This window comes from Rhinopithecus roxellana, chromosome 12 (assembly GCF_007565055.1).
Source record: "Rhinopithecus roxellana isolate Shanxi Qingling chromosome 12, ASM756505v1, whole genome shotgun sequence".
In the NCBI taxonomy this organism is placed as follows: domain Eukaryota; kingdom Metazoa; phylum Chordata; class Mammalia; order Primates; family Cercopithecidae; genus Rhinopithecus; species Rhinopithecus roxellana.
The window spans coordinates 43981670-43997804 of NC_044560.1; the positions used below are offsets into that span (position 1 = coordinate 43981670).

Here is a 16135-nt window from a genome sequence, read left to right on the forward strand (position 1 = left end):
CATGCTTGCTGTTTAGCGGGAGATGAACATGAAATCAAAACGCTGATTCTTGCCATAAGTATGTTCAAAGCTTGCGTGATTCCAGTAGAAATAGCAGCAGAATTGGTAATTAATAATCAGTCCTTTAACATCATTGGTTCCAGAAGGGGCTACATTTTTCAATTACAACCTGGGTGCAAACGGAGAAAATAAATTCAGGCCATGTCTAAAATTATTCTGATTTTTGAAAATATGGTTTGACCATATTTTCAAAAATACATAATTAATGAATTACAATTCATTAATTAGTATGCATAATTATTTTCCATGGTTTCATCTCTTGTAAGATCTGACATGTTTGGTTTCCAGGAAGGGAAGGGGCAGGGGAGAGGTACGTATCCAACACCAAATGTTTCTGCTTTTTTACCTTCAGAACACTCCCTTTTGCCATAAGAACTTTTAGCGCACAGAGTGACCACATAGTCTTGTTTTCCTTCCACAACAGTATCTAAATATAAAAGAGGACTGCAATGCCATGGCTTTCTGTGCTAAAATGAGGAGCTCCAAGAAGACTGAGGTGAACCTGGAGGCCCCTGAGCCAGGGGTGGAAGTGATCTTCTATATGTCGGACAGGGAGCCCCTCCGGCTGGGCAGTGGAGAGTACACAGCAGAGGAACTGTGCATCAGGGCTGCACAGGCATGCCGTGAGTACTGGCAGCTGCCCAGGGCTGGGGGTTTCACCAATACACCGGTTCAGAAGAAGATCTGGGGGTCTCTGCCCCTTGGAGCTCTGCTGAGCAGAAAGAGTTGTGGACTCTGGAGTCAGAGGTTCCTCCCTACTTCCGCCACTGCCACTTGTACGTGACCTTAGGCCAGTGATTCTAATTCTGAGGGTTTCACTTTTCACTTTCTTCATCTAAGGAGTGGCTTCTTTCTGCTTTGTCACTAATGAACTGTAAGATACCAGGGTATGACGGTTGACTTCTGTGTATCCAGGCTCAATTCTCATTTCCCCACATCTGTACAATTAGAATAATATCAGCACTAGATGAGGTGCTACGTAAAGCACCTGGGACTAAGTAAGTCCCTGCTCAGCAAGTAGCATCTCTCAATAGCTGAATAATTATTCAAAACTTCTCCTAAAAAGTTTGACCCCTCCTTCTGCTGCCATGACCTGCCCTCCTGTGCATGGTGCTGAGTTGAAGTGAGAAGCTGAGTGTTACTTTACGGCTTAGTCAAGTTGCCAATTTGCGAAAAGGACAATGAGGCTCTCAACAACACAAGCTGTTTTTTCTCCTTTCAGCTGAGAGTTGTCTTAAAGTTAGCCTGTTGCCCTCAGAAGGTGGGAAACCAAAGTCCCTTTCATCCTTTGAACTTAAGGACATTGGCAGTTTTTGCTTGCCTAATTTTAAGTGACAAGTTAAATCGTAGAAATTAAAAGTTAAATCACAGATCTAATCCACTTGGATTGTGGTGATGGTTGTACAGCTCAGTAAATACACTGGAATCTGTTGAATTGTACACTTAAAACTGAAGAATTTTATAATATGTAAATTATATCTCAAAGCTGTTTTGAAAAGTTTCGATCAACTCATTTAATGATGATGAAGTAGCCAGTTGTGATGCCATACAGCCTGATCCCTGCTTTACTTCTCCCACCTTTCACCCTCAGAACAACTCGGAGGGGATAGGATGGTTATTTTAATAATTGCTTATCTTGTTAGTAATACAGTTTGTTTAGAAAACCTACCTTCTTTCTGATATTTGTTTTTCTGCCAAAAATGCTTCACACACCAGAGTTTCAGTAAAAGGGGAGAGAGGCTCATGGTATAGGGAAGAGCGTAGTAGGCTCTTACTAACTAAACCTGACACAGGATAAAATGGGCTGAGGTATAGATTATTAGTGGGAAAAATCCAGTAATATTGCAAAGTTATTTTGACTAGGCAGCAGCGTGTACAAATAATCATCTTTAGACAGCAGCTTTAAATGTATTTGTAATTATCAGAACACCTAGATGTAAATCAGTGGTTCTAAAGTATTTTTTTAAGACTTTGTTTCTTTTATTTTCTCCCTTTCTCCTTGAGATTTGGTTTATAGTGTTTATTCTCTTCACCAAGCTTTTTGCCATCAGCATAGCAGATATAAACCTCACTCAGTTTGTAAGCAAGGGTCATTTTTGCAGTCATTGGCTGCCGTTAATGAGGGACCAAGGAGCTGCTGGGAAAGAGATGAGAGGAGAGAGCCCGTGAACCTGAGGATAGACACAGTCGCTGGGCCTCCTATAATTCTGGGCTCAGGATCAGCCAGTTTGGGGTGTTGGTTTCTAGCCTACCTTATAGAAAGTGAGTGGTGTCTCTTCTGTAACTGGCTCAACAGAATATTGCAGAAGCTCATTTCAGAAATACGTACTGAATGCCACAGGTTCTTGTAGCTCTCACTGTTACCATAGAAAGTGATGTTTGAGGGCAGTATTGTTTTCTTTCCTGTTTTTCACCTCTGTGGGGTAAAGTTTTGTTCTTTTAGTTCTTATTGCTTCACCTCCTCAGTAGCTATGTCTTGGTTTGATTCTCAGCTCTGCACTTTACTAGATGAGTAACCTTGAATCAGAGTAAATCTCAGGAGACCACAGATTCTTCATCTGCAAAGTGGTCAAAACAGTATTTACCTCATTAGATATCAGGAGGATTAAAGGGTAATACTTTTTGTTTAAATTTAAAATTTTAATATTTTTTAGAGATGGGGTCTTGCTTTGTCCCCTAGACTGGAGTGCAGTGGTTCCATCATAGCTCACTATAGCTGTGACCTCGTGGGCTCAAAAGGTCCTCTGGTCTTAGCCTCCTAAGCAACTACGACTACAGGCATGTGCCACCGTGCCTGACTCATTTTTATTATTTATGGAGACGAGGTCTTGGTATGTTGCCCAGGTTGGTGTTGAACTCTTGACCTCAAGTGATCCTCCTGCTTTAGTCTCCCAAAGTATTGGGATTACAGGTGTGAGCCACCAGACTCAGCCAAAAAAAGAATTTATTTATTTGCTTGTTTGTTTGTTTGTTTGAGACAGAGTCTTTCTCTGTCACCCAGGAGTGCAGTGGCACGATCTTGGCTCACTGCTACCTCCACCTCCCAGGTTCAAGCGATTCTCCTGCCTCAGCCTCCCGAGTGGCTGGGATTACAAGTCCACACCACCACGCCCGGCTACGGGGTTTAACCATGTTGGCCAGGCTATTCTCGAACTCCTGACTTCAAGTGATCTGCCCTCCTGGGCCTCCCACAGTGCTGAGATTGTAGGCGTGAACCACTGTGCCCGGCCAAGATAATAAATTTAGAGTCTGTTACCCTGATGCCTGACACTTAGCCCTCAGTAAATGTTAGTATTGTTTTACTACTCAGCACTTTTATATAAAGAGATATGTCTTTGATCTTTCTGTTTATGGGTAGTAATACTGTTAGAATCAGACCTGTGTTAGAATTACAGACAGTTTCATGAATAAAATAAGTTACACTTCAGATATGTAAGTGTTGGTGCACATTCAAATGTGGATATATATAAAGACAGGCTGAGTTTCCAACCCAGTCCACAAAAGCCACTTTATGAATGAAAACCTATAGCATATTTGAATTATATGTCCCAATAATACTGAATCCAAAAGCTGTTTGCCCATGTTCCCAAGGAAAACTTCCCTTTAAAGTTTATCTCCATGTTCTTGGTTTATAAGAAAGACTAACTTCTGAAGGGTAACTGTTCACATTTCTTGAGAAGCATGGATTGAGGTGTTCAGGAGAGCACTAGATAGCTGCCAAGGTGTCTGTAGCTTCTTAACTCAGTGTCTGCGTTGGAGAGAGTCCAGGCCTGGGTGGACTGGGCCAGGGAGGGGCCCTGTCAGTGTCAGTCTCACTGCAGATGTCCGATTTGGGAAACAAATGTTTGTTACCTCATATTCTCCCAGGTTTTTTGTCATTTAAGTTTACCTCATCTTAGTTTGAGGCCTGGCTGCTTATGAAAAAATACCAGTAATAGCTGATTGTTGGCAGTCATTTTCCCTCCCAAACTGCCTATGTTACAGGTTCATAAAATTTTAATCATGGGCGTAGAAGTGAGTGACTTCATAATCTCCCTGGTCTTTCCCATCATTATCGTGTTGACGGAGGCAACTGGTGGAGTGGAGAGGCAGGGGAGCACTGTTGGGCCAGCTTTGTGAAGCCATATATCTTCTTGCTAGTTGGCTACTAAATAAAAAATATTTGTGATAATCATACAGAGTACTTAAGTATATTTATTATTAATGGTAATAGATTTTAATCACTGACAAAAATCACTTTGGTTATTATTTATTCTAATATGCGTTTTGCATACTACTGCCAGGAATTTGTTTGCATGTTTGATATATAATCGCAGTGTGTTAGAATTGTTTAAATGCTTTCTGTAGGAAACAGATGGAAGATTTCCCCAACTCCCAGAGTGTTTCTGATTAGCAAAGTGCACATCAGGCAGGATCTGTGAACCTCTCAGATAGGGGGTTTTTAAAAGCTGGATTTGATAAGACTCTGCCACGGATACCTGTAATGAAAAATGTCATCAGAGTTTTATTTTTAAATGATCTAAATTTGGTTTGCCAGGAGCTACAGGGCATATTTCTGGGGAGTCATAGTTCTTGATGATTATGATCAAAACAGCCTGACTGAACCTGGTTGGAAATCTGTTTGCCCTAAGAGGATACGAGTGACCCAGATTCTTTGTGAATTCCTTATCTTTGAGAGAGTTCCTTATCTTTGCATATATTGGGTTTAGAAACAGATGGCCAAATGTATCTGCCTTCATATTCTGATGTGGTTTTTTACTTTTCCTCAGGTATCTCCCCTCTTTGTCACAACCTCTTTGCCCTGTATGATGAGAACACCAAGCTCTGGTATGCTCCAAATCGCACCATCACCGTTGATGACAAGATGTCCCTCCGACTCCACTACCGGATGAGGTATGGGAAGTACTGACCTGGTACCTGCCTGGCTCCCTCTGCACTGAGGGACAGTGGTCAGCCTGGGGCCCTGAGTCACTTACCAAGAAGTATTGTAGTCATTTTTGTAATTTGTAACTTTTGTATTTGCTTGATATGAGAAAGGACTTCTTCAGTATTTGGAATACAATTCAAGATGAGTTTGATCACCTTCCTCTGCCACATTTTAGAAAAGAAATCTTGATAATGCAGAGGATGTTTTGAATGGAATTAGTGTCCTGCAGCAGAGATTTTCAAATGGGTAATCATAGTTATGAATTTAATTTAGTGGATTCACAGTTATGAATTCAATTTAATTTAGTGAATTTAAGAAAAAGAAACAGGAGAGAATAGATAATATCAGCATATATACATAATATATTTTTTAACCTTTTGAGATATGTTTTATATATATATACACATATATATGTATGTATGTGTGTATTATATATAAAGGTCATGATATAAAATATTTTTCTTACTAAAAGTTGAAACTAAAAAGCTTGAGAAACATTGCCTGAAGGGTTAACTAGAAATTCTAGGTTGGCCTTGCTCTCTGGGAGTGGATGTTTTGACTATTCCTAGAGGATTTTTGACTGTGGAGCTGTAATTTTTCTTCTGATGGGCACCTGCCTTTTTCCCCATATTTCAGACTTTGTGAAATGTCACAGTATATCCCAAGGTGACACAGTCAGTACTTCAATAGCTGCAGTCTCCTGAGTTTGTAAACAAATTTGTTCAGTAACTAGAATGGAAAATATGTTAGTTAGATACTTGCTGAGCAGAAGTTAACATGTGTGTTTAGCAGTGGAGATTATAAATAGGGTGGATCCTTTTTGAAACGCAGGTTAACTTACATAAGTATTAAATCAGTAGATTAGCTCAGATGCTAACAGAATGCAGGGATTTGCTAGAAAAACCCTCTGAAATCTCAGAGGCTCTTCACAGTATCATAGCTGTTATTTTTGGGAGAATTTGGCAGAGTTGTCACCATTACAAAATGACTGGGATGTTTTTCTCAGTGGACACTGAACCACATCTAACTTTCTTTAATAAATATCCTAGAGCCGACTTTTTCCTGTTTTTTTCTATACTTAACCAAAGTCTCATCTGGAGAGGAAAGCTGTGTGCCGTGGAGATTTCAGGTCCCAGCTGAGCCTTCTGGCTATTGGCTTTGTTTTTCCACATGTAATCTTGCTTTTTGTGGCCTGAGGATTGACTGTGTGATCAGCATGAAATGGGTTGTTGCAGTTTGAAGTCTGCAGGGGATATGTCACTGGGCTCTAATTCTCTCCCTCTAGGTTTCTGTACTCAGCTCAGAGTCTAGAATGGTAACTTTTAGGACTTGGAAAAGACCTAAGTTACCTAATTCAACTCTCATTTTTTTTTTCAGTGGAAAAACTAATACCCAGAAAAGGGAAGAGAGTTAACCCAAAAATTTACATCTAATGAATTGTCTTACTAGCTTTACAATTCTCTGTGAGGCATTAGTCTTGGTTGTCTGAATGTCTGGCTATTAAAGTCTGTCTTTACTGTTCCCTCTTTCTATTAGCTGCCTGGAAGTGCAGAGTTGCTTCACTTTTAGCACCTTGACTCTGTACCCGACATTGTGCTTCAACAGGATATTGCTTTGTTACCACAGGCTCTTTGAACTTGAAAAAAAAAATACCATCCTAAGCTAAAACATTTGCCTGATGACAAACTACAAAAATTTTGAAACCTCATAATCTCACCACTAAAGGAGGTATAAATGAAAATAAATGTTGGTGATTATTTCAGTGGAATACCAGCTCTAGTTTGGGAAATATTCTTTTATTTCAATTATCATTTTCTGTTTTTAGATAATGCTTGTGACAGTTGTTGTTTTATAATATATTTTAGCATAAGACAACATTCTGTATTCCTTTTCAAAAAGTATTTTCTTACTTTTTTAAACAATTGAATTTCACTGTCCATCAAAAAATTTTGTAGAAGTCTAAAGAGAATTCTTTGTGTATAATATCTGCATATAAACTTAAAATATGCAGTTATCTGTACATAATTTTCTCAAAAACTTGCAATGCATATCTCTGATTGATGTCTGTTTGTCTTCCTGCTTTGTTCCTCCACGTCATTCTGAAAAATAATATAGGCAGGTATCATTCTATATTTATTAACGTCATTTAAATTTTTTTTTCCATTGGCATGCTATAGTATCTGAAATTTTTGTGTACCAGGTTTGATGAACACTTTGATAATTAATTTTAAAAAGGTGTGTGGAATGTCTGTCTTCATTGTGTCTTTAAGCTTGGCCTTATGGGTGATAAGGAGGGTACTGATTCTTGTAGTCACAGATTTAAAGTTTTGTTAATATTTTTGACATCTTATTAAGGAGAAAGCTGTCGGCCTTATTTTAGACTCCCTGATCTTCTGTTTACCTTTAGCCTTTGTTCTAGTGGAAAAGCTACACATTATGTTTGGTCTCGGCCTGGTGCTGTCTGAGTATCTGACCTAAAGGGTTCCAAGCCAAAGATGGTCCCACAGGGCTCTCAGCAGCCTGGAAGAATATCCTTGTTCAGACCAGATTGAAGATTGTGTTCTGCCCAGAGGGAGTTTGTTGGGCCCTCATCTCTACCAGGTCCAAGGACTGTTTCTCACAGAGACTCAGTAGGATGTGGAAGAAGAAGGCCGTGGCTCGGTCAGCTCAGGGAACATCTGCCTTTTTCCCCTCCTGCCACCTCCCCTGGCAGTGGAGGGCGACCTGTCTGTCTCCTTGGCACCTCGCCAGAGACTCTTCTCTCTTGGACAATACCCTCTATCCTCGGGATCCTTTTCTTTCCTTCTCTCGGGAAACTTTGCATATTGTGTCTCCTTCTCATTCTCTTATCACTGCCTTCCTCCACCATCAAACAGCATTTACCCCTCCTGTTGGCCATTCTGTCAGAACCCCTCTTTGAACCTTTGTAGCTGGTTCACTCCTTCCTTCCTGCTTGTCCCAGGGAGAGGATCGTGGCTAAGTTCTCCTGGGCATGTGCTCTGTTCTACCCTTGAAGAGCAGTGCCAGGCCTGGGTACAGCATGAATGGCAGCCTCGCTGCCAGCTGATAGCCTTAAGCTTTTCACTGTCACCAGCATGTGGTCCCCCTCACACATGCGGAGGGTAAGGGAAGAGTCCAGCAGCTTCAGAGGCCTGATGTGGCTTATGCTGCCCATGGCTCTGTAGATGTGTGATTCTTTCTGTGTGTGACAGAGACACCAAAGCCCACAGTCAAATTCTCAGTCACTTTCATAAGTTACAGGGAAGATGGGCTGTTTAGAATCATTGAAGATTATAAAAATGTTGGTTTTTACCTTTAAAGTAAGTTCTTTGTTTAATCCTTTCCATGTTAATTGCCACTCCCCGAGTTTATTCATCTTTTGTTTAAAGCATGTGTTCAGGTACCAGGCACTGGGATTCAGTGGTGAGCAGGACAGCTGCAGCCTCTGTTTCCGCACAGCTCATGCCATTGCTTGAATAATGCCATAGGCATCTGCTTCTCTCTGCCGCTTCTATCTTCCATGGGGCTTCCCTGCCGGGACAGCATGCCTCATATGTGCTTGGCTTTCGTTCTCTGCTCTGCCTGCTTTGCATAGTCCAGGTTCTATAGCCTGGCATTTAATTATTCTGTTCCAGCTTCCCTTCCTTGGTACTTTTTCCCCTCCTGCCACCTCCCCTGGCAGTGGAGGGCGACCTGTCTGTCTCCTTGGCACCTCGCCGGAGACTCATATGTCCAAGGACAACTTATTCTTTAAGCACAGTGCCTAGACAACTTATTCTTTAAGCACACTTGTTAGGGGCCCATAAAATGCCTAATTTCACTTAAAATCAGAAAACATAGTTGAGAAATATAACTTGTAATATTTCTTATGGAGGAAGGGAAAAGTGTTTAGGGCCTATGAAAGTCACAGTGTAGACCTGCTTATGACACGTGCCCCATTGTGGGTTGCTGGATAGTTGCTACTGGACCTGGCCGATTGCTCCCAGAGACAGGAACTCACGGAGTGCGAGAAACATGCCTGAGAGCCCTCTGCATCCCAGTCCCTAACTCGGGGCCTGGCTTGTTTTAGGCTCTGCAAACATAGCACAGTGACAGATGTTGAAGTGTAGCAGCAGCTTTTTGCAGGGAAAGAGGGAGTTGTATTTATTGCTTCTCTGTGACATGGTTCTTTTCTCATTAGTTCATGTGGAAGTCAAGGGAAAGAGACCTAGGTACCAGCTGAGTCTATAGCCTAGAGATGGCCTGGGCTGGCTTGGCTCAGTCACTTCCCTTAGTCACTTCCACACATTCCAGAACTCATTTTGTTTTTCTTACAGGTGACAGAGGAAGTTATATATGGAGGGTAGGGTTAGAGGCACCAACCCCCTGTGCAATTGACAATCCATATATAACTTTGACCCTCCAAAACATAGCTACTAATAATAGCCCACTGTTGACTGGAAGCCTTACCAATAACATAAACAGTTAACATACAAATAGACTAGTAACCTGTATATATTTTATGTATTCATAATGTACCTTTTTCTGAAATTTTTAAAAAATATTTCTATGCCACACAGTTCATCAGTTAGTTTTTTTCAAACTGTTGCAAATCTCCAAAAAAATTTTCAACATATTTATTGAAAAAAAAAATCTGTGTATGAGTGGACTTCTGTGGTTCAAACCCATGTTGTTCAACGGTCAACTGTAGTAGCTAAGAGAACAGGCTTTTGTAGTTTTAGGTCACCTAGCCTCTTGGACTCTCAGTTTTCCTCATCTGTAAAATGAATGAAACCTACCTTGTAGAGTTGCTGTGAGGATTAAATAACATAATATATATATGTAAAGTGCTTGTTAACTCGTTTCATGATGCTTGTGGTGATGTTTGGGCAGCTCTCTTTTAAAACCCTATTCATCATGTAAAACACACCATCAGTTTAATAGCAGCAATCTGGGAAGTAGGAAACACTGCCATGTAAGCTGTATATCTTGATTGCGTGATGAAACTAAATTGCAGGAATGTTAAAATGTCAATAGAATCAGTCTTGGATTCGAGGTAGAATGGGCTTAGCAGTGCGGCTGATGGTAAGCATGCAGGGAGTTGTGGCCAGCACGGAGTTCCAGTCAGCAGGTGTTTCCCTATTCTGGAAGCATAGTGAGAAGTCAGAGGAGCTGTCTTTGTGATCTTCGGGAAGTCACTTTAGCTCCCCGAGTCATAGAAGAGGTGCTGATGGGACACTTCTCACACAGTGCTAGTAAGAAGGAAAGACATGGTAAGGGCTGCAAGGGGCAGGGTTGTCTGCCTGCTTCTCAGGGCACTTCAGCCTCCGGCACTGACCACTGTTGGTGAACCAGGACGCCCTGCCCACATCTGGGTCCCCTTTGCCACAATTGGCATTCATTTTCCTGCCTTCCAGGTTCTATTTCACCAATTGGCATGGAACCAACGACAATGAGCAGTCAGTGTGGCGTCATTCTCCAAAGAAGCAGAAAAATGGCTATGAGAAAAAAAAGGTTCCAGATGCAACCCCTCTCCTTGATGCCAGCTCACTGGAGTATCTCTTTGCTCAGGTAGGAAGTTTGAGCCCAGGAGAAGCTGGAGTTTGTGGGGTGGGAGAGGCATTGTAGAGCTCGACTCCCTGGTGCAGCTGAACTTGGTGGTGCTAGGGTGCTTTATGGCCTGTTCTGGGTAAGTTCTTGCCACACCTGAAGTTGCCCCAAGTGAGGAGACAAAAGGCAGCATTTCAGCATTCCAAGAGGCTGGTTATCCAGCTTGTGGGCTTTCGGGCCTCCCTTCTTTCTTATTCCTTTCTTGTTCCCCACCTCCTACCATTTTATTTTTTATTCCTATTAATAGCCTTGTGTGCAGAGGTCAGAGGGAAGCTCTACTTGAAAGAAGATGTAATTCAACAGGGCTGAAGAAGGCACTTCTCAGCAGCCGTAGTAATGTTTGGGGAGGAAGGAGATGGCCACTCTGTCACTGGTGGTAGGGTAGAAAGATTACACGCTAGAAAAAAAACAGAAGAGAAGTTAGAATCACCTGAAATTACATTTACTCTGAGATTACTAAGATTTTTGGTAGTATGCTTCCTGATTTTAACACGCAAAATTAGATACTGTGTAGATTTTGAAAATATTTTATGGTTTATTTTGTTTTATAAACTGCTTTTTTATTCATCTGATTTTTTTTATTGTTTGTCCTTCAAATGTCAATTAAAATATTGATCTTTGTTGTTTTAATGACTTTGTAACAATTCATTTATTCAGCAAATATTGACTGGATGTCTGTGTACTGTTTGCCTCAGACATTTGTACCTGCTAAGGTGCTAGAGATGTTGGAGTGAACAAGACAGACATGGCCTCTGCATGCATCAGATGTACATCAAGTTAGAAAACAAGCAAATAAAATGATACATAGATAATACATAAGAAATTATGGAAAGTACTGTGAAAGCAGAAGCTTGTGATAGAGAATATGGAGAAGGGGGGTTGAATGGGAAGACCTAATTTAAATCATATGATCAGAGAAAGTCTCTCTAAGGAGGTAACATTTATAATGAATCCTGAAGAATAAAAAGGAATCTGCAATTCTAAGAGAGGGGCGAGGGATTATTTCTTCCATTTAGGGTGTCTCAGCAGCAGCACTACTGACCTTTTGGGCCGGATGATTCTTTGCTGTGATGGCCTGCCCTGTGCATTGTAGGATATTTACCAGCACCCCTGCCCTCCACCCAGTAGATAGCAGTAGCACTCTCTCCTTAGCGGTGATGACCAAAAGTGTCTTCAATATTGCCCAGTCTCCCATCAGCCTCAGCTGAAAAGATCTGATGTAGAGGGAACAGAATGGGGGAAGGAACTGAGGGCCAGTAGAGCTGCGAGGAGAGGCCATGTGACTGCAGACCAGAGAAGGGTAATGGGGAACGAGGCTGGAGAAGCAGGTGGGGGCAGATCGCATACACAGAGCCTTGTAGGAGCTGGCAAGGGGTTATACTTTAATCCTGAGTGTGGTGGGAAGCCATTTGGAAGACTTCATTTTATGTAAGTTTCAAGTCAATGATGATTCTTGTTATATGTGGAAAGTAGATTGTGCTGGGTCTAAGAGTACACTTCGAACATACAAGCTGAGAGTCTGCAGCAATGATCCTGAGAGAGAAAATGCTGGTTTGGCCTAGTGTAGCAACAGTGGCAGTGGAGAAAAATGAGTAGATCTGCCGTTCATCTTGAAGACAGAATTGGTAGGATTTGCTGTTGAGTTGGATGTGGAAGCTGAGAGAATTTGTGGAATCAAAGATGATGACTAGGTTTCTGTTTTGGGTGATGTCAGATGGATAATGGAGTCATTCCCCACACAGAGAAGGTCTTGGGGGAAGAGGGTGGGGAAAGGGCAGAAATCAGGAGTCCTTTTTCAGAGATGCCTGTGAAACATACAAGTGGAGATTTCAAGTAGGAAATTGAGTAATGAGGCTGGAGTCCAGAGGAAAAGCTGTCATTTATTTAACTTAGTCACCCGTTCCTGAACATTTTCTGTTTTTCTCATTTTCCCTATTATGCTATTACTTTATAGTCTGTTGTGAACAACTGCATGCGTAGGTGTTCCTGTACATGTTCTTTTTATTAATTCCTCAGAGTATACCATTATGTGTGAGATCACACACGTATCAGTGTATCTGTGTCAGAGTTACGTCCCACTGTAGGGCTTTAGTTACTAACTATGCATTATCTCCATTCCGTCTATGCCTTAGAACTGCCATAGAGACAACAGAGAAAGGGGACAGTGCACAGCTCCAGGCAGATACTGTGTGGGAAAAAAAGAAAACTGGCCATTTTCAGATTGGTCTTTTTGGATTCAGCTTCCCAGTTTTGTGTATCCATAGCTGAGATTTATTCTTTACCTTTCCCGGGAACTGAGGTGTAAAGGAAGAGTGTGGCATACTTCAAGAATAAGCATGGCATTAGATCTGACCTTTTGGAGGCTCAGGAATAAGTGACTTGTAGCTTTACAGCGAATGTTTACAAAAAACCACAGCCCAAGAAGACAGTTTCAGGTTTTGCTTTGCTCTTCACACATCACTGGCATAGATCATTGTTCCTCAGAAGTTTTTGGAATGTCAGTGACCTTTCCTCACTTGAGAGAAACAAGATATCCCATGGTGAAAAGAAGAGAAACTGGAGCAGTGGGAGCCCTCCATCCAAAAACCATTAATCTGAAGTTCTTCAGGGAAAGAGAGTATCTCATGTATGCAGGAACATTTCTCCCAGGCTTTGTGCCTGCCTTGCTGCAAGCTGGAGAAAGGCTGAAGAGTTCATACTTTAGCGTTCTATGTACTTTAAGTCAGTTTTTGAAGACTGAGTGTGGCTGTAGTACGGCATTGAACAGAGGTCCTGGTCAGTTTTAGATTTATTCCCAGCCTACCACTTGCCAAGCCCTGAGCTCCCAGGGTACTCCGTTCTTCTACTCGACTTGGGGTTTTGTAACTACCTGACATTAGGTATTCCTATTCATTTATTCTTTTCTTTATTCTTAGAGTAGAATCTCCAGGAGATCAGGAACGTGGTTTAGTTTATTGCTGTATCCCCAGCACCTAGAATAACATCTAGCCCATAATTAGTTCTCAGTAATTACCAAATGAAGGAGTGACTGAATAGGGCTGTTTACCATTTTGTGCCTTAGATTCCTCATCTGTTGGAGGTGATGATGTTAACATCCACCTCGTAAGATGTTATGAGGACTTAACAAGGGAACCAAGCACTGTCTGGCAGCACTGAGGCTGGGTTTAATCAGTGGGAGCTGGCACTGGAATTACCGTTTTCACTCTATACAAAGCTGGGCTGGGCACTGCTGGTTAGCCTCGTTTTATTTTTTGTGTTTAAAGTTCACGTTAGTTCTTAGAATGCTGTGCACCTCCATCAGTGAGGGAGTATGTTTTGGTGATACATTTCACTATGGGAAACTCAAACGGCAGATGTGGGAAAATGTACACATGGTGATGATGCACTGTGGAATGTTCCCCTTTCTTTAGAACTACAACAGAATGGAGGGGAGAGCCCGGTCAACCCTGTACACCCAGCTCCTAGACAAGGCCATCTCAGCATGTTTGTGGAATTAATGCATGATCAGACCTCAGCCCAGTGTCACCTTCCCTTGCTCTGGCGCAGTCCAGGCCTAGTATGCAGTGTTTGTCAGCATCACCTCTATGGTGAAGGGACTTCATATGTCTGTACTGTTCCCCAGCATCTGGCATAGTGCTCAGTCAATGTTTGTTAAATGAATGAGCGTGGGAGGACATCTCCTGAGCCCCTTCATGCCCAACTCTGTTGAAAAGAGCTCTGATGCTAGAGAAACTGTCAGTCTGATTCGTCTCGTTTCTGTGCTGCATTTTTAGGCAGCACCTCCCTGTGTGGGGAGCCTTCCTCTCAAGATCAATAACAGGTGGGCTCTCGTGGTTTCTCCCCTTTGCTCCTAGGGACAGTATGATTTGGTGAAATGCCTGGCTCCCATTCGAGACCCCAAGACCGAGCAGGATGGGCATGATATTGAAAACGAGTGTCTGGGGATGGCTGTCCTGGCCATCTCACACTATGCCATGATGAAGAAGATGCAGTTGCCAGAACTGCCCAAGGACATCAGGTAAAGCTTCTCGCTGGCCGAAGTGTTGATTGTGAGGATGGTGGTGTTTTTACATGTTCTTACACATTTCAGCTTAATTACTGCCAGGGTTTGGCTGACCCTTGCTCTCTGTGAAACACAGATCTTATTTAGAATGTTGACTACATACACGTAGAATAATTATAATTGTGTCTTGATTTTGGATGTTGGCTGCTAATCTCAGAAATTTGTGCTTGGGTGAAATTTCTGGGCTGAGGATGCCAATAAAATTAGTGACCCCCAGGCCTTCTCCATCCCCTCCTTGCCCATGGTGGATACTGCCTTATATCACTGCATTTTTTCCTTTTGTTTTGGACCCATCTTAAAAATTCTTCTCAATATGGTTCTATAAGCATCTACTACCATCCCCATCCTGAACTCAATGCGTTATAGATGTTCACTACAGAGCTGTTAATTCTAATGTGAGAATTGATCAACTACTATTAAATTTCTCAAGGAAACTGCATTTACTTAAAAATATAATTTGTGATCAAGTCTCTGTGAAGGAATATTTAAGTTCTGTCCATCTGTGACATCAGTTAGCTTTTTTTTCACCAGTGGGCTATTAAGATTGTCATAAATGAAGACAGTCTCATTTTGAAGAAGGGATTTCATAGCTGCATTGTTTGTGATAGGCAGCGTGCATCTTCTCATAAGGTCGCTGCTTGTTTCTCCTTGGCTTGACCAGAGAGTCTAGAGCAGATCACAGCCCGCTCCTCAGTGATGCAGGGATTGAGTCAATACGTGCTCAACTGCTGCTTTCTCTTTTTCTGTGGCCTTCACTTTGGGCACTTTGTCTTTGTTTTTTCATAAGTTGAATTGAAAAATGACAGTTCTTCTCTAATTCTCTTTATTATATTACATTAATCTAAAAGAAAAATTACAACATTTGTTGAGGATAAATCCCAAACTTCACAATTTTCCACTGTTCTGAAGCCACTCCATGCAGCAGGGATGACCTGGGGCCAGGTGCTGTCTCAGTCCTGGAAGTAACAAGCAGACCAGTCTCCATATTTGTATGGCCCCCAGTGGACTTGTTCTTTGTTTCATGGGCACTCAACATTCTTCTCAACATTGACTCCTGTTCTAGCAGTATATCAGCTTTCTTAGATTCTGTTTGTTGTGGATGCTCGCCCACTAGCACCTGGATAGGTAACTAATCTTTCAGCTTACCTGTTGATCTTTTAAATAGTTTATCTGATTCATAGTCACATGGCAAACACTAAGTCTTTTGTATTAATTGGCCTTAGTTTGTCTGTGTCTGTGTCTGTGTCTGTGTGTGTGTCTGTCTCTCTGTCTCTCTCTCTCTCTCTCTGTCTCTCTGTCTCTCTCTTTTTTTTTTTTTTTTTTTTTGGAGACGGAGTTTTGCTCTTGTTGCTCAGGCTGAAGTGCAATGGTGTGATCTTGGCTCACTACAACCTCCGCCTCCCAGGTTCAAGTGATTCTCCTGCCTCAGCCTCCTGAGTAGCTGGGATTACAGGAGTGTGCCACCATACCCAGCTACTTTTGTATTTTTAGTAGAG

General features: G+C 41.8%; 1 protein-coding gene across 2 annotated transcripts in view; it reads left to right on the forward strand.

The window, feature by feature from the left end:
* Positions 1-16135, forward strand: part of JAK1 (Janus kinase 1) — a 128432-nt gene that overhangs the window by 77788 nt on the left and 34509 nt on the right. For both annotated transcript variants that reach the window (XM_010370709.2, XM_010370711.2), the window contains exons 3-6: positions 485-683; positions 4830-4953; positions 10384-10537; positions 14431-14594. In XM_010370709.2, the coding sequence (XP_010369011.1) occupies positions 485-683; positions 4830-4953; positions 10384-10537; positions 14431-14594 (641 nt within the window). The remainder of the gene's footprint in view (positions 1-484; positions 684-4829; positions 4954-10383; positions 10538-14430; positions 14595-16135) is intronic.